A 17,246-nucleotide genomic window follows, 5' to 3' on the forward strand; every position below is an offset into this window, starting at 1 on the left:
CCCGCCCGGGCCGCTCTCCGCCTTCTGCCGGCCGTGCCAGGCAGCCTCTCTCTCGGCCTTCACTACCGGGTCAGGCGAGGCGGGAGCGGCGAGGCAGCGCCCGCCTCGCTCCGGCTCCGGCACCGACACCGACACCCCTCCTCCTCCTCCTCCTCCTCCCCCCGCCGCGGCCGTCCCCTCCCTCCCTCCTCCTCCTCCTCCTCCTCCTCCCTCCCCACTGCCAGTTTCTCTACAACTAGTACATCCACGCACAGGCAGGGTCCCGGCCGCCGCGGCTGCCATGGATATCAGCTAAAGCGGGACGAGAGGGCAGAGAGGCGCTCCCCGACCCAGCTCCCGAGCCCCGCGGGGCCGCCGCGCCCTCCCTCCCGCCGGCCGGCAGCAGCGGCGGCCGCTCCCCGCCCGCCCCGAGCCTGCCCCGGAGGAGCCCGGCTGCCCCGGGGAGGGGGGGAAGAGAGGGAGGGAGGGAAGAAGCACGGAATACAGGGAGGGAGTCGGGCAGAGCATCCCCACGGCAATGTCCAAGGGCTTGAAGAAGAAAAGCCACTGGACGAGCCGAGTCCACGAGATCGTGATCGTGAGGAACCCGGAGGGGCAGCTGGGCTTCGAGCTGAAGGGGGGCGCCGAGAACGGGCAGTTCCCCTACCTGGGGGAGGTGAAGCCCGGCAAGGTGGCCTATGAGGGCGGCAGCAAGTTAGTGCCGGAGGAGCTCCTGCTGGAGGTGAACGAGACCCCCGTGGCCGGGCTCACCATCAGGGATGTGCTGGCCGTGATCAAGCACTGCAAGGACCCCATCCGGCTCAAGTGCGTCAAGCAAGGTAAGGCGGGGACCGGCCCCCCTCCCGCCGCACACACACCCCCTCCCCCCCCCCCGCGGGCCGGGGCAGGTCTGGGGGGAGCGGGGGGGGCACCAACTTTGTTGCTGCAGTTTGACTTTCCCCCTCCCCGCCGGAGCCGCCCCCTCCCCGCCGGCGGGGGGAGGACGCGAGCGGCGCTGCGCGGTGCCCGCAGCCGGGCGAATTCAATGTGCGTCAGTGCCAGCGCTTCGCCATGCCGCGGGAGGGGACGGGGGGCGGCAGCGCCGCCGGGCACCCCCCCGCGTCCCCATCCGCCGCGCCGGCCCCGGCTCCGGCCGCGGCCGCCCTCCGGCTGCTGCTGCTGGCGCTGCCGGCGGGGCCGGAGCAGCGGCCGGGTGCGGCTGCGGAGCGGGGCTTGCCCTTGGCTTTGCTGCGCTCCGGGCGCCGTGGCCTGGGGGCAGGGGCTTGCCGCTGCGCGCCGCCTCCCTGGTGGCACTAGGGGCGGCTTTCGCGGCTCTGAAGTGTCGTTAGCGGAAAAGTCATTCATTTGGTCCCTGGTGAAAACGATCGCGTGATCCTAGGGAACGGGGAGCTCGGGAAAAGTGGGAGGGAGAGGCAGAAAGAAACTTTCGGGAGAGAACGGTCTACTTTTGCCTCTCCTCTGTTTCTCTTATTTATTTTTGAAGTACTGTAATAGGTTAATGCATTTCCAGGAAAGTCGATAGAGAAGAGACGCCACAGATGCTGTTTACATGTTTGTTTCTGTCCTCTTTAAACTATGCTGAGTTGGGCTAACTGCAGCCGAACGCTTGTGAGGAGGTTTCTGCTACCCCAGCAGCATTTCTGAAGCACAGGAGCTGTGAGCCGCTCTGGGAGTCGAGTCCGTAGGTGCTCCTTGGACGTGGATGGTGCAGCGCCTGTACGCGTATTGCTAAAGTACGCATTTCAGCTGGGCAGTAAGCTCAGCCATGGAAAACTTGGGCATTTCTGCTGTGGGAAGATTTTAGATGCCGTGCATCAGAGACACTTGTGCTTTGTAGCTGTAGCCAAGCAGCCTTTGCTCAGAGGACATACAGGAGAGTTCCTCTGACATCTGATATAATTTTGTAATTTATGTCATAGAATCATAGAATTACAGAATGGTTTGGCTTGGAAGGGACCTTAAAGATCATCTGGTTCCAGCCCCCCTGCTGTGGGCAGGGACACCTTCCACTAGGCCAGGTTGCTCAAAGCCCCATCCAACCTGGCCTTGAACACTTCCTTATTGTAATCGGCGGTTTATTGTTTAAAGGGGCATTCGTGATACTTCTGAATGCTTGAAAGATATGCCAATTATAAGTTTATCCAAACACGGCAGAATCAGTAGAAAGAATTTGACTTGCACTCAGGCCTTCAGAATGTACTTTATGATATAGTCAGTTATCTACATAAGGTCAAACCTCTAAACAAAGATATGATCTGGGATTTTTCTATTTGTCCTTTTGGGTAAGTTGTGCAGTATGTTGTAGATCATATCTTGATAGTCAGGCAATGCAGGGAGACACAATAGTTTATGTGATAAAAAGATTAGAAAGGAGTATAATGGATTCTGTCATGCAGTAGAGTGTCATCTCTGGGCACCTGAACTCCAGGAAACCTGCTCTGTAGTTTCCTCTTTTTATTAATAATTGTAGTGTGAGTGGTCTTACTGTGACTGGATTCAAAAAGAAGCAGCAGTGGAAGTGTCAAGAAGATGAGGGTACATTGTCTGTTTAGTTACTTAAATTCTTACTTTTTTCTTTGCAGAAATCCTATAGGTGATTTACAGTCATGCCAATTTAAGGTTACGTTCATTTATTACATGAAACAGTCTCTGTCCCACCTCTTCATTGTTTTTCTAATATTTCTCTTTAAGTCAAAGCGATCACCAGTGATTCATTAATGTGTTCATTTACTACATGAAACAGTCTCTGTCCCACCTCTTCACTGTTTTTCTAATATTTCTCTTTAAGTCAAAGCGATCACCAGTGATTCATTAATGTGTGCATCCTTAATAAAGATATGTCATCCATGAATTAGGGACGTTAGTCAGGCTTTTAGTCCGTGGATTACTGCAAATTTCTTGAATGAGACACAGAGGATGAATTCTAAATTCCGCCCAGTTTTTATATATATATCTGAGGAGTATATATGTGAGGAGTTTCACTTCAGTATGTTAACCCGCTACACTTTTGATGCGAGTCCTCAAAGCACTGGCCAGATGACTGCATGTTTGGAAATGACAGTTCTGCATAGATTCTTGGACCGAGAAAGACTTCCTGGCTGGAATGATCTTTCTTGTGCTCCAGCATCCTTTACTTCGCCAAAGGGAGAGGCCTTCTGGACCCAACTTGCTGTTTTTAAAGAAAAGGTCAATGGTTTGTGTATTTTACCACCTGACTCCTCCTTCAGTGTAATTCAGGCTAATCTCTGCACCCCTTGGTTACAGAGCACAGACAGCAGGCATCTACGTTACTCACAGTAACAAATTACTATTCCCTAACAGTACTTTGCAGCAGTGTGTAGGAGAGAAAAAGCTGGGCAATAAAATCTGTATATGTTTTTGTAACTTTTGTTTCCTTTTAATTATAAAACACCTTTAGTGTGCTGGAACAAGGTTAATGACTCTATTATTATTGTTTCTGCATAATTTATCAATGATCTCTCTGTAAATTAGAATAGCATGACCTTGAATGCACCATGTGACTGTAGCTGCTTCTTCAGTGCTGCCTAGGAATGAAGTCGGAGAGAGAAATGTGGAGGTAGGGCATGACTATTTATAAAGTGATGCTTAAGAGACTGTGAGTATTTCTCTTGTTTGAAAGTTTTGATAATGCAGCAGTGAAGATTCAGTTGTAGATGAAATCAGGGAATGGCTAATTCAGTTTACAGGAATTAGCTTAGCTCTTTTGAAGTACGGAAAATAAAGGTGCTTTCATGATTTTTCATTACGTTGTGTTTGATTAAACACCCCACTCTTCAAAATAATGGAATGCTTAATCTTTTATCATATTACGAGGTGAAATACTTCTTTAAAACAATTCCAATGGAATATTGCTGTTTTACATAAGCTGAACATCTTGAACTAAAATTATTAACTTGAAAATAACAGTCATATAATGTAGGAGTTGCTGTATATCGTCAGGAGGAGTAAACATCATGAGAAACTAATTAGCACTTCCACGATATGATCCGACATAGAACTCTCCTGACACCAAATAAATAAGGTTTTAATGCAGGAAATTATTGCCTGGTTTTGCATGGGGAGAAAAGATTGTAAGAACCATTACTATTTTTTAATCCTAATTGTAAGGATTTGCAGAGAAGTATTCCTTGGAGACTATTTCCTGTTTGGGTTTTTTTTGTTAGGTTTTTTTTTTCGCAAGCCACTTACTGTGCTAGTGTTGCCAGAATCACAGAGATTCTCTTAAAACACATGGGGTGAGATCTTGGCCCAGATGAAGTCAATGGCAAAGCTGTCCTTGACATCAAATGAAGAAGACAGGATTTCCTCTGTCAAGTCCTGTGCTTTTTTGAATATATACCCTTTCTACGGGAGAATTTTGTACAGCAGTCAAATTAGCAGGGCATATTTGCAAACGTTATGCATTCTGACCTTCTACTCACTCTGGTGAAGAGAAGAGCCTTACTGTTTCTGAGAGAAATACTTCTGAATTTCAAATGTGGATGTTTTTACATGCAGAACATTTTAGATTAAGTACTATCTTCTTCCCACAGATGCACAGATGCGTAGTTGTAAAAGTACCAATGTGTTAAGGAAAGGCATCCTAATTTGGATAAGTAATCACATGGGGAAGAGTCATGTGAGGAGCAATGTTGTCTCCGGTTCACTCCCTGTTCATCACTCCTGTCTCAGCTCCAAAGTATCTTTCTCCAGTAATTCCCATCAGTAGGTGATGCAGGTCCATGATGTGCAGAGACTCCCATACAGCTTTGGTTTCAGTTTGAAGAGTTGTAGGAACAGCCCACTCAGCTGTACTGCATAAACCATGATCTTTATCCTTTGCATAGAGTTATAAATTTCCACAGATGCACTCAGCAGAATCCCAAGGAATGGTCTGAAAACATGGATTTCAGAACTCGGGAGCATTGCAGCATATTTTGTCCTGGAGCTGCTGCCTGACACATCTCTTCCTCAAGGAAAATGGTTTGGACATACTAAGTAACCAGGTGATCTGACTAACCGAGCAATTTAATTTAGTTTTAGAAGTATTCAGTTGTATGAGCATATGAACCTAGTAGTTGAATTGAATAACATTGATACTTTATATTGGCACTTTCTAATGTCTCTGATTTGACCCTAAATCATCAGACTTTAAGCTTCAACCTATAATGCTTTAGCTCCTTATGCAAAAAGGCATTTAGTACATATAATGTAAGTAGGGACTTAAAACCAGTTTTACTTTCTCAATCTACTCATTTACTTAGGAGTAATTATACACTAAAATGTTTTGCTGACTATAGATGGCCTTGGGCACTTGCAAGTGCTTTCCCAGTCAGAAGATCTGGACCCTCATTAGGATGGATACAAGAATGGCCGTGTTTGGGCAGACTGCAGGTCCGCATTCCCCACACCCTGTTCCTGGTAGTGGTGTCAGTGGTTTCCCAGCGAAGAGTAAAGGCACGGTACAGTACTGTCCCAGCATCCAGTTATTTGTGGCTCAGAGATTTAGTAGCCTTGTAGCATTTTGGTTTTTTTTTTCTTAATGAATTCATCCATGAGTTTTGCAATTAAAACTTGGCTTGCAGTTAACTTTTTTTTCTTTAAAAGTCTGTGACAAGCATTGTGATAGAGAAGTACAGGAATGTTTTGGTTTTCCAGAGTTTTTCCCTGCACATGTAAATACCATGTCAGCTAGTTAAAATGTTACTATTTTCCTACAGACTTTTTCGTACACTTATTCCTATGTATAGGTACGTTTTTAAGAAACTTCTTTGGTTAGTTAAGTTCGTCAATAATTCTCTTCCACGTTCATTAAAATACTCTGTGCATACAGATTGTCTTTTTGTGTTTTTTTCTTCCTGGGAATCAATATATACTGTCTTCCAAGATGTGAATGTTGGATAAAATATTTTTTGCTAGTATAAAACCCAATATTTTACAATGGAAAGCCACATGATTTTCCCAAATAAAAAAAAAATCACAAGGGTCTTGCAAAAATTGAACCCAAAGACCTATGAAAACCTGAATGGTTGCACTTCTGGTATATAATGCAAAGATAGTTTTTGAAAATAAACTGTACTTCAGACCTGCTCCTTTTCCCTAACTTGTGCTCCTTCGGATTTTACTAACTCCAGAAATTAAATTCCGAGTTCTCTTTTTACCATTACTTTATGTCATTCTTATGCTTGTCCATCTTAATTTAAAGACCATTGAAGCTGACTTCTGACTCATGTAGCCGGTGATTTATTCTTCAGCTCCTCTAGAGAGATTGTGATGTTTCATGTCAGGAACTCTCTGTGTTCACTGGCAGTAGAATTATATTCATCAGTCCTTTTCCTTCTCTGAGAGTTACAAATGTGTCGTTAAAGGATGGGGCCATGACTTTGTTAGTGCATCATTTCCTTGAAGAAATGAAATAATTGAGAGTGCTCTGCTTAGTTCTGTTGAGTCACATATGGTCAAGTTCATCTCACACTAACACTTGTCCATCTGTTGATCCTGTTGACATCAAAGGAAAGTACTGGTATGAAGGGGTAAAATTGCATCTGACTTATTTTATGCATCATATAGCCTCACCTGCCTTAATTCAGCATTTCATGAAAGATACAGATTCTGAGCTTTTGCTTTCAGTGTTCATGATCTTCTCCTTGCTCCGTATAGATGAGGAGCTCCTTTCATGACATGAAAGAGTTGATAAATTATTCATCTACATTTTTTGTATACAAGAAGTTGTGTATACATGGAAAAAGTGCTCCTTCAGAAGGGATTTATGTGAGGAGGTGATCATAACTGTGATTTAGAAAGGGTGATGGAGAGGAAAGTGCTGCAGTAGTTGTAGAAGCAGATGTTTCTTGTTCTTCTCTTCCTCATAGCGGTATAAACAAATAAAAAAAAAAGGAAAGTTTTTTTTGCTGGAGAACATCAAGGCAAGAGTAGAAGAACATAGTGCTATTGCTTGACTGTGTTAACATTCTGTAAGTAATTTTTTTTGTTCCATACATATAATATGTATTTATAAATATATGAGTATACATATACATCTGTATATATATTTTTTGAGAGCTATGGGTAGGACTTTGTAGGTTGAGAATGTGTAAGACTCTGTGTAGTATTGCTACACTAATATAATATATAATTATATTTATGGGCTACAGTACTAACCTAGAATGTTTTTCTTACAAGTTTTGGTGCATATATATAAGATAGTTACAATGAACCTGTTCACTCTGGTGGCCAGGCAATGTGCAGTATGGCACAGTATTCTGCCGTAGGAAATAAAATAATCATAAACTTTGAAATAAGATTGACTAGATGCCTCCCCAAGCAGGTGCAGTCTCTAGTGCAGAGTTTGAAGGTATTGATTTCAGTAGCAAAGTGCCTGTCTTTGGGTTTTGTTGCTGAATGTCATTGCAATGCTGGCCTTAACTGAATTTTCTAAAATCACAGGGGCTGTGATCCCAACAGTATCTCTTCAGCACACCTAATTTATTACAAATCAGCTTTCTTTAAACCTCATGGGAATCTACCCAGTAAGAAGGTGTAATAGTCTTGCTGGCCATTTGTATGGCTTTCTCACTGTAGGCTGAAGCTACCACAGTGGAAAGTGGAGTAACAGAAGCAAGAGAAAAGGAAGAGAGCAAAGGGCTTTAACAAAAAAGAACTTTACCTAGCGTTCCTAAACTGGACAAAAATTCTCATTGGTAATTGATAATCTCTAAAACAGTACTTATGATTTGAATGTTCTTTTAACATTAGCCTAAAAAGTCTCATTTATTCAAAGCTCCTATCCATAATTTGGACTCTTCACTAGAAGCTTAGCTGACAGAAGGCTGTTGTTTGTTTGTATCTGCCATGTATTTACCCTTTTTACAGTGTGTAGATGAACCACAAATGCATTATTTCTGAACTCTCAGTCAGCACGTGCACATTGCTAGGATCCAGACAGCTTAATCAAAAGGTATGTTGCTGTCAACACAGCACTTCCAGGTGTCTTCTCATTCATATATAGGTTATGATTAGTAATATATGAATAATGCTGTTTCACTCTGCTTATCAACTTCAGTCGTTTCTCCTGGATGTCTTTGATTATTTCCACAATGCATGAACTCAAGACGAAGGAAAGTAAGACAAGGAACAAAATGGAGAAAGCAAAATATGGGAGAAAAAGTCCCAGGAAAAAAAAATTCAGATATTATTAAAATATTACTGGTTTTAGAAATCACATCTTCTGTCATATTCAAGAGAATATTCAAGAGAGACCGTACAGCCCTGAGGAGATTGTCCAGCACAGGGAAATCAGCACAGGGAATGTGCATTTCCTAGGTCTGTCTTAGTTCCTCAGAATATGTTGAAATATTATGAAATATTATGAAATACTATCATGCTGGGCTAAAGCTGGCCCTCTGAACTACCCACAATTGACTGATTCCAATGAAAAAATTGTATTCCTTCTTCTTCAGATGACCTCATGAATTGTTCTTAATGCATCTCTGTTTCTGTCCCAAGTTCTCACCGAAGTAGGGTGAAACAATGGTGCTCCCTGAGAAATGGCGGAGAAACACATATTTGTGTTGGATGACACATATTTGTGTAGAATGAGTTTCGCATGTGTGTGAGAGTCCTACAAAAACGGAGATTTACCAGGTAGCGTTTAGTTGCCATCACGCCAGAACTGCACGCCGGGTCCCTTGCTGCTGAGGTGGCACCTTGACCTCCCCGGCTCACTCTGCATCCTCCTCCTCTGGTACCAAAACGGTTGTGGTGCCATTGACCTTCAGAAGTAGTGCTGGCCCACAGACACTAAGTGACTTCTGTGCCTTTCTTTTCAACTCTCTGACCTTGGGAAGCAAGGGTTACAGTTCAGGTGTTCAAGACCATGTGAAAATGGAAGAAAAAACCAAGCATGCATGTCTTTTATGGTTTGCAGACAAAACAGAGTGGCTATGTCCACTACCAGAAAAAATTCATAGGTGAAATAATGCCTCCCTACATTTCTATATCACATTTTTCTGACGCTCTTGAATCATCCTTGGTTCAGAACAGTCTACTTGAAGGAGCTCGCCATATACCTTTTCTTTCTTAGAAACCGTGGAGCTCTACCTGCCACCAATGTCCTTCGTTTCTTGCCTGCTGCTCCCACAGCTTTTCTGCTACTGAAGCTTCTTTGTTCAGGGCTTCCTGTGTCCCTGGAATTCACCTTGACCCTTTCAAGTAGTGTGTCTTTCAGGTCTGGCATTAGCACCAACTAGTTTATTCTGCCAGTAAGATATTTCTACCCTCTATGCTCAAATTTACTTCAGAAAGCGTGCAGAAACTTGTTTTGACCCAGAATTTTGGCATTCCATGATTCCAGATCATTCCTGTTCTGATGGGAGCAAGCTTGCTGTAACAATCTCCCATTGTTCCTGGTCTGGGAGATTCGTGACACAGCCTTGACAACATATGGTAGTCTCTATAGCTAGTGATGGCAGTAATTTCACTGAATTATCCAGAATTATTAAATTGTTCACAGAGTCCCCAGTTTATCACACTGGGGGCCAGGGTTTTCCTTTGGAAGTCTGTTAAGTCAGACACTGATGACAAAATTGAGATCACTCACTATCTGCAGAGTCATAGTAAGGGTTTTTGTTTGTTTTTAAAAACTCAGAAGAAATATTGTATGCTCAGTATGCAGAAAAAAAGAAAAAAATTTAGAAATAGATTTTACAGTTGTGAGTAGTGCTGATAGATTCGCTATGAATAGCAGAACAACTGGAAAATAATAGTAGGAATATAATAAGCAAAATTTTCTACACTGTATACTAGCAAATAAATTGTGTAGTTGTGTTAATGTAACATTAGTATTCCAGAGTGGAAACCCTTCCTGGAAACAGTTACAAGTTGTCTTTTATTATTTACCTATTTAATCTTGGTATCTTTGTATCTCACATTTTGCTTGTGTTTGTCAAAATGAACTGTGGAATATTTTTGATTAAATTGCACATTTTATGTTTGGGGTTTTGTTTAATAAAAAAAATACTTCCAGCTTTGTTTCCTTCATGGCAATCATTAATTAATCTGCATATTTCTGATAAAATGTATCCATTTTGTAAAGCCACACCTAACTCGTGCTACAGAAGCTGAAAGGGAACAAAATTAGGGCATCAGTCTCCTTCCAGGACATCTGTTTCACATGTAAGTTCTTAACAACACACACGTTTTTTGTTGCTTGAATTTAAACTCAGATAGATTGAAAACTGAGGAAAGGTCCTTTTTGTAACCTGTATGAGTGATACTGAATAGTTTCTAATGTGTTCATTCACATGGCTGGTTCTTTAACTAGTATTAAATGAAATGGCTGTGTTCGTTTCTGTTATTTCCTTACCAAGTCTTTCTGTGTGCTAAATCTACATTAATAAATGTCACGTAAGCCTCTCGTACGCTTCCAAAATGGTATGTTAGTATAAACAAGGATTAATCCCATTATATTTTAATTATTTGTCCTTGTATTTTTATAAGAACAGCATTTTATGTTTCTGAGTATTCCGGAGTCCTGCTGCAAACTTAATAAGCTAATAGAGCACCTATGTGCTCCCGTCATTGAGGTGCAATCCTTGTGGAGTGGGAAAGGCAGCGGCTGCTTAACTCTTGTAGCAGATTGAGGCGGGAGGTGAACGCCTTTTCAATTTAAACTGTCATGGGCTTTGCTTAGGTAAAGTGCGATTACCCCCCAGATTTCCTGCACAGCCACTACGCTGTTCTTTGCAAAACTCTCCTTGAAGCTGAGTTCTGCTGAGCTGCCTACTCTGCACTTGACAATACTAGGTGGTGTGCTGTGACTCCCGTTCATTATATTGACGGTGATTGTTTTTGCTGCTATTTCTGTTTTCTCGTTCCATGTGGGTTTCTTAGATCTGCCTGTTGTCTCATGCATAAAGCCTGAAACCTTTTGGTGAGAGGAACTGCCTTTTTGTTATAGCAACTAGCATGACAATTTCAAGTTGGAGTCTCTAGTTTCTATGGTAATGTAAGTAAGTATCCACATTAAATTTGAAGTTAGCCATAATGGCTTTCTTGGTAATAGTTACTGGAAATATTCTGTATCATTTTAACAGAGGATCTATAACTCAAATTGACAGTATTTCCATCTTGGTGATAGAAGTTGTAAAGTGCATAAACGTTGAGCAATATGATTTAAGAGAAAATACCCGGTTATGACTAACGTGGAGCTTCTACTGTTGGTAGCACTGGTCTGTTGTCTCAGGGTCTTTCCATTACAGCTCCTGCTAGTGAAGTCTGTTCAAAAACCTTAGCTATACTGTATACAGAGCATAAATTTCCTGAACAATTTAGTTTTCCTTTTTATCTGCTCCATTTACTTGTGGAAGAACATTTTCCCCCTGTAAACTTCTAGAAGAATTACTGGAATTTCTGATAAGCCAGTGAAAAGAGCTTTTTCAACACTATTTGGTCATTTTCCAGTAAAAATAGCATAAAAGATTTCAAGAAAAGAATGCATCACAGCCCTGGAGGTTTTGTTGGAAAATACAGTAAAATCAAGATGTTGGGTTTTCTTAATTAAAAGTCAGTAATTAAAATATTAATTAAAAGGTCTTCTGGATTCATATTTATGTTGTGTTTCTATATTATGCCTGTGGTACTTGTGTACTGAAATACTCCTCAGAACAGATGAACCCATAAAATTTAAAAATGTCTCCTTTAAATATGTGTGAAATATTGTAGGGGTTTGTGTACAGTTACTCTGACTTGAAGAAGTGTAACAGTTGCTTTGCCTTGATAGGGATTCATGTCTGGGTGCATGTTTTAAGGGCTATAAAATTAATGTTTCTGAATGTAAAAGTTGGAGAAACTGAAGATTTTTATTGCATACCTGAGAAATCACCTCCTGCATGTGAACAGGGCAGTATCAGTTTCTCTTAGGAAATGTAGCAGATCCGATTGGGATCCAATAGTGTTCTTCCAGGTTGATATTAAGTAGATTTCTAGTAAGTAGTAAGCAAGTTTCTTACCAATTGCTGTAGGAACTGATTGCAGTGAGCTGCAGAATTCCTCCTTCCATATCTGCACGTTGTTGGCCAGCTAGTGAGGAGGATGCTGCTGGGAAAGATATTTGCAGCTGAGACATTAAACCAGAAGTCTTCGCATGTATCCCTCTAGACACTAATATTGCTCTTGTTATTAGACTATCTGAATAGCATCCAGATTCCAATAATCCTTTACAAAAAGTGCTTATTCAGACTCCCTCAACAGGGAGTTACCCTTGGTGTCCTCACCAACCTCAGTGAATTTCAGTGTGGGGAGGGAAGCTGGGACAGCATAAAACTTCCTCGCATCTTTGGTCTCCTGATCTAGGCTATGAGATACTGTTCTTAAAAACTCTTGGGAAATTGCTGAGTTTCACAATCACAGTGATTATATTTTCATCATGTGTGCTGTCTTTTTATGTTTTTTTTTTTTTTTAAATGTTATTTAAAGCCTGTCTAGCTTTTTAGAGGGAAAGGATCTATGTAAATATGTATGGTTTACCAATAGAACTGGCACTGTATTTCTCCAATGCAATTGCTTAGTTTTTTCTTTTTATTATTTAAAAAATTAATCTCTTAAAAAAATGCGTGTTATTATTAGTTTATCAAGACAAGTGAAATCAGATCCCATGGAGACAGGTACTACAAGCTGGCAGTGAGAAACAGTCGCTGCCCCAAAGGCTTTATAAAGGCTAATTAGACACAGCAGATAGGTAGGAAGAGACAGAACCGCATGGTGGTGAAATGACTTGCCAAAAATCTCAGATCAATCAATAGCAGAGTGAAGAACCCTGCAATGTAATTTAAAAGTCTATGCAAGCAGTACTGCGTCCAAGTAAAGGCACACAAACTGCAAAAAAACCCCTCCCTTGTTCAATGAGGATTTCTATTGATTGCTTGAGTAAAATATTTTTGTAGGTATTTATTTTAAATTCCATGACAAATCCCGTGTAAAGCAGAAGCTTTGTCAATAACGAAGAAGCACAAGCATGCAAAGGTCTGTACAGAGGAGAGAGTGTGGTGGAGTGTTGTCTCCTAAAATAAAGTGCCTTTCAGAAATATATTGGAAGTGGTAAAGTGTAGGAAACCAAACTAATGTACATTTACATATTTTAATGAGATATATATGTTTGTTTGCAGTGCTAATTGGACATGTAGGTACATCAACCACACTGTACGATACATTTATTAAAATTTTTCTGGCCTATTAAAGCCTCTGTCTGACAAGTGGCAAATTATAAATAATTTGTGTGGGTTTTTTTGGGATATGGGTTTTTTTTTCCCTTTTCTTTTTGTTTTAAAAAACTTCTCATTTGTTTTGGAAATATGAGGAGTCCTAAAAAATGTTAGCACAGGCAAAGTTTGGTTTGCCAAGCGACACAGACAAAATACTAATTAAAACCCCAGTGGGAACCTCTCACTTTTCACAATGCTGGAGGGCTTCAGATTGGCTTTGCTGGATGGTGGCATCTTTGAGAGCATCTTTTGACCCAGATTGGGTGGGGTTATTGGCAGAATCCTAGATTTAGCCCAACTTGCAAAAAGTTAGGGCTAGGCTTTAGCATTGTCAGATGACAGCCCTCCAAATTACTGAGGAATAGCGGAGAAGTGAGATTGTCTTGGATTTATGAGGACATACAGTAATCCGAGGCAGGGTTCCATTGAGGCCATTTCAGTTGCAATTACACCAAAGGTTATACTTTGTGGCTCTGTACTTTTGTCCCTCTGTGGAGAGCTGTTAGTCCCTCTTTGTGCTTTCACCCCCTTTGCTTTGGCATCGGTTTCTCATTTCCCACTGGAAACTCTTCCCTCCCACTCCCCTTGGAGAGGCTGGCACGAAGGGTAGGGCGAGGGGACTTCCTAGCACTTACCTGGTGTGAGGAATGTCTGCCTGAGCTGATCCCCTAGAAGGTCTCCATGTCCTCCTCTTTCCGTGCCTGGGGCCTGTGTAGAGTTAAAGAGACAATCAGTGAGAGAGCAGAGTGGGATTTTACCTTGTACAAGCAACGAGACTTAGGTCTTGATGAATCCACCCTCGTTTTTCAGCAGAAAGGAGTTGCGTAACATTAAGGATGACATCCAGCTGAGGTTCTGCGATCCTTTTTTTAATCCCCTTTTATCTGCCACAGTACTTCTAGGTGCTTTAAATAAAACTGGCACAAGCCAGTGCAGCACATTATGGACACCTGAACTGATGAAAAGCCTTACGTCTCCTTTTGACAGCCACGTAGTACTGTTTGCTGTGCAGCACCCTTCGTTATGTAGTTAGTCTGATAGGGCTTCAGTCCTGAAGTTGGTTATGAGCGCACTGTTGCCCTGCGTTTGCATCATTAATTCATTGAGGCTTTTTTACAGGTGCAGTCATTTGTAGGAGTAAGAAAAAAGGAAACCTTGACAAGTTGATGTCTCTGGCCTGAAAAAGGACAGCTGGTTTGCAGCGCATGGCGATACCACTCAGCAATTTGGTATAGAAAATGGGTAATGTTCTGTGCAGCCAATGTCACCAGGGAATAGGTGAGATGAGCGGGACTTCGGCTCAGGCACCAGAGTTAACAATCCGTACTCCTGTAAAGAAAAGGTCCAAAGTGTACTTGATGGAATAGCACTGGGATCATTCTGCTCCCAGGAACATCCCCAGCTCTTCGCTCTCCTGAATTCAGCCAGCCATCAGGCTGTTTGGGCATGCCGGGTGTCCTCATGGCAGGAGATGAAAATACCTATGTTTGAAGGGTGCTGGGGTCATCCTGCGCTGGAGAATACTGAGTTTTTTCTCGTGCATGTTTGTGTCTCCCAGTGTCATCAGAAGGATGGGATAGCCGAAGCTGCACAGAGCACTGGGCCCAACCACATCCCAAAACAGATGAGTGAGTAGTGGATAGCTATCTAGGTGGTGGGGGACCTGAGCTTTCCTTCAGGGAATGTCAGATGGGGAACCATAGATCTGTCCCTAAATACATGCTTGCAGGCAGGTAACCTGAATAGGCTCCTAAACTGACTCTGAGACCATCCTGTGGAGCAGGTCTGTACAGTAATCTCCATTGACCCTTGGTGGGAGACTACACTTGGGTAGGAATTCCTCAACTAATATTTGAAAGATTTCCTTTCTCCTCCATTTTATTTTTTAAAAGCACAAAATGAAACCAAATGCCAACCCTTCAAAATTTTTTTTGAAGCAGAATCCTTGTTTTCTGACCAGTCTTTCTCAGCTTAGTTGTATCTGTCTAACTTGAGAGCAAGTGCTCCCTGCCAGGTTGCTGGACATGGGTTATGCACAGCGAGAAGAGTGCCACCTACTCCATCGCCAACTAGTTGCAGCTTTCAAGTTCCTGTTTGGAAGCCTTCCTAGCAAGAGCCGACCACATCTCATCATGTTTATCTTCTAAGATCTGATGGATCACAGAACTAGTGTGGCATTGCTCTGAGTCAAAAGTTTATGCACGTTTATCCGTGTTTTGCCTGAAAACAGTGTTGTGTGTCACTGCTGAGAGGCAACTTCTGATCAAATCCAGGAACAGCCTAGCCTCTGTGTCTCTATAGCCTTTTTTAAAATTTTTTTTCCCCTTGGGCTGACAGCTACAGATACTGCTGTCTCCTGAAAACAGTCTGCAGTTAGGGAGGGTGGACCTGCAATGTGTGATTTACACAGGAGTTTTTCAGAGGGGCAGCAGAAAAGAGAGGCGAAAAAAACCCAACCAAGATGATTCACCCAGGTCTGCAAGTTTATATTTTATATAAACTCTTTATATTTTAGATTGATTTTTAAAATATTTTTCTGTTATGAAGAGCATATCTGTTGAATTTGCAGTAATTATTTTCTAAATCAAATGGTTAAATTTTGTTATATAGATGACTTTACAAATATCAGATTTTTTTCTGACCCTTTATTCCCCCCTTGCTTCTCTGACCTGCGCACTGCAAGGGCTGTTTGACTACTCTGAACACTTTGAATTTTATGTAAAACATATCTTCAAAAGTAAAAGGGACCTACAGCAGAGAGGCTCCATCTCTAAGTCCTGGAGGTATTTTACACATTTGGGGCTTTGTATAAGAAACAAAGAAACCCCTACGTTTGGAAAATGAAATAATCAATTTGATTAACAATATTATAGGTCATATAAATTCAGAATTTGGCTTCGACGGGCTAGAAACTGCATATTTCTCAGAGAGCATAAATTGCAGGTGGTCTGTAGCTTTCAGGGTGAGATACGCATTGCTTACAACGTCTGAGCCAAATGGAGCTGCCCGTGCTGAGCAACCCAGCGACTGGCCCAGCTGGAAGTGGCTGTGGTGCCCAGAAATGCTTGACGAGCCTGCTGGAGCCTGCTGCTAGTTCCCCTAGGAGCAGCCTGTTCCCAGTGCCATCCTAACCTAACACGATACCTTCTGACTGCTCCAGCCCAGGGATGGTCATAACTCCTTCCACCTGGGGTTTTTTTATTAGCCAGCTTGGAGATCTTCCTTCAGCTCCTTTTCCTTTGAAAAAAGTTCGTCTGTTAACAATCAGCTGGGTGTCATGTTTGCTTGCAAAGCACCTGCAACAACAAATAATTTCTGCTTCGCTGATATCAAACAAGACAGCCAAGAATTACATGCCCATGCTGATTTATGCTATACTGGTTGGAATTACATTGGAAATGCATGAATTTCACGTGTCTTGCTGAGCTTTGCTTTATTTTCGTGTGCCAATATCAACTACTCAGGGCAATTTCATATCAGTATTATCAAGTTCACAGTACAGCGTGGAATATTTTGCATTTCTGTTGTAGGAGAATTGCCAGTCTACTGTTTGTAGATCTTGCATTTCCGTGTGTTAGAGCTGTGTTTTAAAGGTTTGTAATTGAGTTTTGCTTACTAAAGCTGTCTGCAAGCAATGCCTGTAATTTGTTTCTGTCTTAGAACTGTTTATGAAACAAGGAAATTTTGGATTGTCTTGTTTTTCAGAAAGGTTTGCAAAGTATTTCTGTAATTGCTTATTATAAATATAAAGAATAATCTGGCCAGAAAAGAAAAGTGAGGAAAGAGGAAAAAAAGAGGAAGAAGTGGAAGACAGTGCTGAGTAACTGTTGTTTAACAGCCTGCAAAGGTTTGCTAGTCTGCAGTGCTGGTGCCACTGCATGAGAATGTCTCTCTTTTCAAATTACATATCCTAGCACAGGACTCTTCAGGTTTTTTTTAAGAAGGACAGCATCTAATGTAAGAGCTGGGAAGTTTCCCTGGGAACTG

At 42.1% G+C, this 17,246-nt stretch overlaps 1 protein-coding gene across 14 annotated transcripts in view; it reads left to right on the top strand.

Moving 5' to 3' along the window:
• Positions 1-223: 223 nt before the first annotated feature.
• The window catches only part of MAGI2 (membrane associated guanylate kinase, WW and PDZ domain containing 2), a 776,755-nt gene continuing 759,732 nt past the window's right edge, over positions 224-17,246 (top strand). For all 14 annotated transcript variants that reach the window (XM_075491038.1, XM_075491056.1, XM_075491102.1 and 11 more), the window contains exon 1: positions 224-818. In XM_075491038.1, coding sequence (XP_075347153.1) covers positions 518-818 — 301 coding nt within the window. In that variant the 5' untranslated portion in view covers positions 224-517. The remainder of the gene's footprint in view (positions 819-17,246) is intronic.

The sequence above is a fragment of the Mycteria americana genome, chromosome 1, assembly GCF_035582795.1.
Source record: "Mycteria americana isolate JAX WOST 10 ecotype Jacksonville Zoo and Gardens chromosome 1, USCA_MyAme_1.0, whole genome shotgun sequence".
NCBI lineage: Eukaryota > Metazoa > Chordata > Aves > Ciconiiformes > Ciconiidae > Mycteria > Mycteria americana.